General features: G+C 41.0%; 1 protein-coding gene across 1 annotated transcript in view; it reads left to right on the top strand.

Annotated features, from left to right (window-relative positions):
• The window catches only part of bicc1a (BicC family RNA binding protein 1a), a 54,804-nt gene that overhangs the window by 18,416 nt on the left and 29,308 nt on the right, over positions 1 to 7,080 (top strand). Inside the window, exon 3 of the mRNA XM_023418094.2 lies at positions 6,419 to 6,488. Coding sequence (XP_023273862.1) covers positions 6,419 to 6,488 — 70 coding nt within the window. The remainder of the gene's footprint in view (positions 1 to 6,418; positions 6,489 to 7,080) is intronic.

Here is a 7,080-nt window from a genome sequence, read left to right as displayed (position 1 = left end):
GATCATGAAAAAATGTTTTTGCCTTATTGCCCAACCCTAATCTTGAAACAGTTCATTGCATTTGTGCAACAATGTTTGACCACGGTTGGCCTCATTATCAGGAAAATCAGCCATTAGCAGTAGATGAGAGAGTGTTCATGTCTTACAAACTGGCAAAGAAATAACCCTGATACACTCCATTTGTTTAATTTAAACCCCTAACTTGTGTGTGTGTGTGTGTGTGTGTGTTTGCGTGTGTGCGTGTGTGTGTGTGCGCGCGTGTGCGTGCGCGTGTGTGATTTCAGTGTCACATGGCGCTGAAAGTGAAAACAATCACACTCTCAACAATCGAAGTTAACCATTAGCCTTCATTGAGTTTGGGCAGCAGTTACTATGAAGGCATCTTGTTAATTACGTGGTTCTCTTTTAAATTTCTCAAGTGGATTTGTTGGTGTTTAAAATTCAGTTTCCTGAGTATGTTAAACTCCCTCTATAGTATGTTAATGGCTGTAATGAAATAAATGATGGATAGTGGTTTGTTTAAGCATTTCCCTTTTGTCTATTTTCCGTATTTGGTTTTGGAGGTTAGGAAGCTGAGTTAAATGTCAAAGAAGGAGGCAATTTAACTGTCCCTGAAGTCGATTTCAAAAACCAAGTAATGCAAACCAGGCGCCTTAAGATTCCCCTCCTTGGAATTTTAACAAGAACTCTAGCTATACTGTTGCTCCTTCTCTGCCCCCTTTGGTTTGAATATAACTGTAATGTGTAAGACATCCAGTGTAGGTGTCTACCTCGCTCCACACAGATATTCTGACAAAATACGGCTGCTGGTGTATCAGCTTTGGCAGTCACGGTTTATAAAGTCTGTGGCTGTAATATTGTCACAGCTCGTTCAAAGAAACTGTGGTTACCAAAGGTTAAATTGTCAATTAGAAATTAGTGTGCAGCTGTTTGGGTTGGCAGGCTGTGGAGGGGCAGTAAAGGAGGAGTGCTAAAGTCATGTTTTTATTGTAGAATTTCCATTTGGATAACTCTGTATAGTTTCCCTCTGATAGCGTGATCACCATACATGCCCAATTAAAGTCAGGAAAATAAACAGAGTGCGACTCTGGAACAGTATTGTTGAAAGAATATGGATGAGGTGTGTGAAATACCTTGAAGTTGATGAAAATGGAAACTCTTAGTTGGACCGCTTCCTGCCTGTCCAACACACCCATGTGCCACACACACTCAGTGAGACTAATAAAGTACACGCGTAGCAACGCTGTCCCACACCTAAGGAGGCATATGGTCATTTCTGACGCACACACTTTTTTTTACATACAAGGCTTTGGGAAACAGATTTTGAAGTTGCCTCAGCAGTGAGATTTCGAGTTCAGTCGCTGACGAGAGCAACATAAAATGGTCCGCCCCCGCACTTTCTCCCCGGTCCCTGTGGTTGATCAAACCCTCTTACTCAGTGTCTGCTGGACTTCCTTTGAGTCCAGAGAAACGTTTTGTAATAGAGAGCGAACAGTCCGCCCTCTTCATGCAGTCAGTGAAAAAGTAAAAAGGATTGCAGACAAAGTGGGACCACAGGAGGGTGCCACAGCTGGGAAATTAGGAAATGTGCAAGTCCCTTCAGCTCACATGGGGGAAACGCAGCAGCTACATGCCCCTCTTTCTTTTCAGTCTTTGTTTTGGTCTCCAGTCTCTGCCGCATGTTTTCCCTCCTTCTCTTCCCTCATCCCCCCCCCTCCCTCCCGCTGTTTGAGTGTTGTTTCATCTTTTCACTCGATTAAACCACTGGTGTGTCATTGTTATCAGTCTGGTATAACGAGGGGATTTCTCTATTAATGACGTGCCTGATTGTTGAACAGAAAACCCTGCATCAGTGGACAGATAAACACTCTGTTTTGCAGTGAAAGTTTTGGACTGTGAACTGTTGCAGTGTCAAATCATGAACAGACCAATAAGCCGTTTGGAGAGCTGCGCACAAGTCGAGCTGTGGGACAGTGAAGAGCCGGGAAGCTCGGCTGGTTGAGGCGATAACTGTGCACCACAGAAGAGCTTGGAGTGGATTTTAGTTGAGACAGGCCTTTGAACCCCCAGCCAGTTCAACTCTGATCCCCCACTCCCCCCACACACACCACACCACCCCCTCTTCCATCTCTCCTTCCCAGCAGTTGTGGTTCTGTAAATAATGCCAGGCGTGATATGTAAGTGCCAGCGTACTCAGATCTCAGGCCAGGCGTAATTCATTTCATTTGGTTTACGGCGTTGGCGCTTCTTGTATTTCGCTGCGCTGACACAGGGCAAATAGGAAATTTAAGACTGTCAGGATGACATATTTGGTTGGTAAAAAATTGTGAGATGTTGACATAACTAGGTCAGTATGAGTGCCATCAAAGCAAAACATATATAAACAAATGTTTGTGTTTTATCAAGCAGCTTGAATTAGTTTATCATACTCCCTCTAATGAAGGAGTCTTTATTCAAGTCTTGATGCATGTCAGCAATAGAAAGTTTTATGCAGAAGTTCCGTCCTTGTAATTTTCGTTGCTCTTTCATAACTATACATATGTTAGTATTCGGCCTGAGGTTTAATGGGGCTTTAGCTTCAAGTTAGTGCTCGGGTTGTTAACATGAACTCAGTTATGGCTGTTGAGTCTCATGGGTATAGTTGAGTCAATGTTGTCAGTGTCGAGCTCTGCTGCCCCCTCGGTCAGTGTCAGCTCCACTCACCAACTCTTTACGGCCCCCAACACCCCCTCCGTATTCCCCTCCCACACACCAGACATACACACACACTCACACAGACATTCCAGCTGCATAAACAGCTGCACCATTGCAGTGCAGGCCAGGAAACATGCCTCCACCATGTTGATTGCTGCTGTGCTATATGTACACACATACAAATGTGCACACACACACACAGTCACGTGTGCTGAACACATGTGCTGTCCTTCAGGACATTACTTAAATATCGTGTTTGATTTCACCTCCAGCTCTGCACACGTCTCTATTCACCAGCTGCAAACCTCTAAGAACCAATCATCATGTCAAGGTCGTGCCATGAAACTGATCAGAACCATAGTCATTCATGTATTTATTCATTTCAGAAAGGGTGGGGTGGCAGAGAAGAAAGGGTGGAGCACTATATGAGTAGGTAACTTAATTTGTGCAAATATCTTGACCCATTTGAGAGGTATTTGCTAGCTCCTTCATGAAAATAAACGCCATCCACCCTTTTAAAATGGTGTGTGGTCTGTTAGAAATCAGTCCCATCTGCAGGACGCTGCCAAGAACAGCAACACTGGACAGGAAACAGGTCTCTGTGAACAAGGCCCTTTAGAGAAAAAGTTGATGAGGCATAGGCTATGCAGTTTGATAATTTTAGGAAAACATAATTGGAGTGACTTCTGATATGATGTTACTTTTGTCGTTTTTATCATGAGCTTTTTCTGTACTGCGTTTAAACAGTGCCGCATATTAAATGTTTTTACATAGTTACTGAAAAAGTACCAAAAAGACCATTTTCATCGTAAATCAACACTTTTTAAATGACGTTTTTATTTTGATCTCAGTGACTCTCACATTGCCACTGTAACGTAAACATCCTCTGAGAGGTTGCATCGGTTGTTATATTTCTTTAATTTTTGGTTTTGAATCAAACGCCTCTATAACAAAATCCAGACTCACCAGCCGTTGTCCCAGGAGGCTGATTTTAAGGAACAAAAGACAAACAATGGGAAAGTGGGGGGAACAGTAAAGGAATTTCTCCTTATCACTGAGAACAGAATGTCCTTTAATGTTGTTTGTGATACATCCAGCTGCTGGTGTGAGCATGAGACTTCAGTCAACGAAGAAAAGGTTTACATACAGCTACACGGGTGTCTGTTTTTTTTGTGATTTATTGTTCCTTTCTCACATATACAAGACGACGACGGGATGGTGTCATGATTACACTTGCTTGTGCCTCAGGCTACTAAATCCAGTAACACACTACTCATCAGATTTAGGTTTCAGGCTTAAATTCCATTGTGTGTAAAACAATTTAGAATGAATAAACTGATTATGTTATTGCAGCACTTGCGATAATATTACAGAGGAGAAGGATGGGAAGGTCTCAAGTCAGTGGACATTAATGGGCGATCATTAGCATGCTTGATGCTAAAGCTAGAACTCCTTTCAGCTCAGTCACATTAATGATAGAACAGAAGAATTCCTTACAAAAATAGCCGAGTGCAAGATCTGAAAGGAATTCGTCTTTATTTTTCATGGCGCATTGATGATGATGATTAAAATTTCCTTCTAGTTTTGTGATTCACTCAGTAGAAACATGAAGTAAACACAGAGGCACAAGCAGAAGACATCATAAGAATGACTGGAAGAATGTTTGTCCGCCATTAGAAAATAATAAAAATCACCAAAGATATGCAACCCGGACCAAGAGCTTAAGAGAGGGAAGCAAGAATGTAACAAAACAAACAAACAAAAAAAAAAAACACTTCAGTAGTACAGATGTGTTTTGCAGTGGTTTCATTGGCTGTTTTATGAGGAATGCAGAATCCTGTTTTACTAAAGAACGGACAAACTCGTCTTTTGAAAGAAGAGCTCTTAATTTTCTGCTGTGCATTTACAACAAAGAAAGCCTAAAAAAAAACAAACTCGCAGCTGCTTTTGATAAATAAAAAGGTGCTTTTGAAAACAGTAACGCTTCTGACTACAGGTACATGTTTTAGTTTGGTTTTCTAGTGGCAGAGGTGCCTCACGCTGTTGCTCGTCCAGGCTGCCGATTCTTTTCTTTTAAATTTGATTATAGGATGTTGTAGAAAATCAGCGAGGCCTGAAAGGGCTTCCAGTCAACCATCATGGACCCGGAGAACGTAGCTGCAGAGTAAAGAGCAAAGATGTCTCTCTGCTTTACAGGTGTGTGAGACTAGCAGTGGACATGCTGTCAGATATAGTTGTAAAGGATGCCAAGCAGACCATGCTACTTCCAGAAGAACATATGGAGGAATTTAAGCACTTCCCTTTTTGATTTGTGCATCGGTTCCCTTAGGAATACATGCCGTTGTTCTTATTTTTGGCACGGAAGAAGAGCAGATAAAACTTGAAAATGCTTGTAAAAAAAAAAAAAAAAAAAGTTTAATGAAGGCTGTGGATGGCTTCAGCAGTGTTAATAAACCTAATATCTAATCTTCATCTTAATGGACCCTCTTTCCCATTTGAGTTACAGAATGTGGCTCATTGCTTAATGCACTGGACCACCAAGGAATATTAAGTGGCGGCTTTTGCTCATGTAATGGGTTGAGGCAGACCTCCGGTGCTTGATCACGTGGCTTTGAAAACTTTGAGAAATTCATATTCTTCTCCACCCTGAAAACATAAACCCCTGGAAAGTACTAAAACAAACTGAAGACCACAGGACCTTTGTGAAAACAAGGATAGTGCACATCGAGGACAGAGCCATTAGGAGAGAGCATGTCAGCTCCTCATTTTGTTTTTTTGGAAGGTTTGACAGTTTTTCCACTTGTTTTTTTTTTTTTTTTTTTTCCCACTAACATCAAGTGAGCACTTTTCAAGGGGTTTGTTTGTGGATTTATAGCCAGAAATCCAGGCGAGGTGAGCTTCCCCATGGTTGAAAAGAGGAGCAGGAGATTGGGTAAAATGATTGGACTGCTGACAGCATCTTTACCAGCGCCTCACTCATTCTGTGCTGCCAGCAGTTTGCTTTTTTCACATCAGTACATATGCTCCTGGTTACGATGACTAGACTTGTCAAAGGGCTCTCAACGTAGATTGTTGTTGGCATTTTTCACGTGTACCAAAGCCAAGCGTACTTAATGTTTTTGTTTTGGGTTTTTTTTAGGTAGTGTTGCGTTCGGAGGATTCGGGTGTTGAGCTGAAACGAAGCAATGTCTGGAAACGTATAAACTTATATCACCAGACATGTTTAAACTGCTGCTCTGACTTCTCCAGGTTCCATAACCTATAAAGAAGAATAGCAGATCTTTGTTTCTTTTTCTTTTTGTGTTATGTTGGCGTTCTACCCCACTTTTCATCATGTAAGGCTTTTCTTTTGGCTGCTAATACCTTGTTCCATATGTTCTCTTAAGTCAACTCTATTAATATTTGCTAGCACAGGAGAATCAGAGTTGCCCACACTTCAAGTGAAGCCAAAGCCACATTAAGACACTGAAAAAATCTAAAAAGGTCCTATATAATATACTGGGTTTTTGTCACCACTACTGATATTACAGTATAATTATGATGAACATATACTGCATACAGGCTGGCAATCTGTTATTCTTCTGCCAAATCACATGCTGCAAGCTGATGCAATAGTTTGTGTTTTGCTTGTTTGTTTGCTTGTTTTTTCCTGCAGACACAGTGTCTGCCAACACTGATATGATATGTGATAAGCTAATGTCAGTTTTCCTTCACTCTGTTCCAGATCATGGATGAGACCCAAACACAGATAGCATGGCCGTCCAAACTGAAAATCGGAGCCAAGTCCAAAAAAGGTAACTACTTTTTTTTTTTTCCCTTTTTTTTTCTTTTTTTTACATCTCATTTTCAGATTATTCTTATATTGGATCTGCTTACTTTTTTCTTGTGCAACTTGAGGGTTAAGTGAACAGTGGACCTGTATGAATATGATTTCAAATGAAGACCAAACTTGCCCTTCATCAAATGCATCAACGTTTAAAGCTCTGTCTTCAGCAAATCAATTTTCAGACTTTAAACATATAACTTCAGAGCCTTTCACTCGCCAGTACTTCACAAGATGTACAACAAGGAGACCGACAACTAAACTGATTGTAGGAATCTGAAGTAACAACATAGGTTAATGATTGAGTCTATGTTGTTTCAACTAGAAATATGTTCTCAGTAAAATCATTACACTCGGACCAACACGAGGAAAGTATTTCAAGGTTGCACTAGCTTTAATTAAAAAATTAATTTAAAAGAAGATGAAAGTTTGCATGTCTGCCGTTTCCTCACAAGACAGTAACTTCATCTGCACTGAGGATTTTCTGCTGTGTGTGTGTGTGTGTACGTGTGGGGGGGTTGTTCCAGCACTCTTACCAATAAAACATTATCACGGTTATTTAA

Source organism: Seriola lalandi, unplaced genomic scaffold, assembly GCF_002814215.2.
Source record: "Seriola lalandi dorsalis isolate HSWRI2012SDOR001 ecotype SW California unplaced genomic scaffold, Sedor1 jcf7180002054580, whole genome shotgun sequence".
NCBI classification, from domain to species: domain Eukaryota; kingdom Metazoa; phylum Chordata; class Actinopteri; order Carangiformes; family Carangidae; genus Seriola; species Seriola lalandi.
The sequence above is the reverse complement of the archived record's forward strand: the minus strand, read 5'-3'. Positions and strand labels throughout refer to the sequence as shown.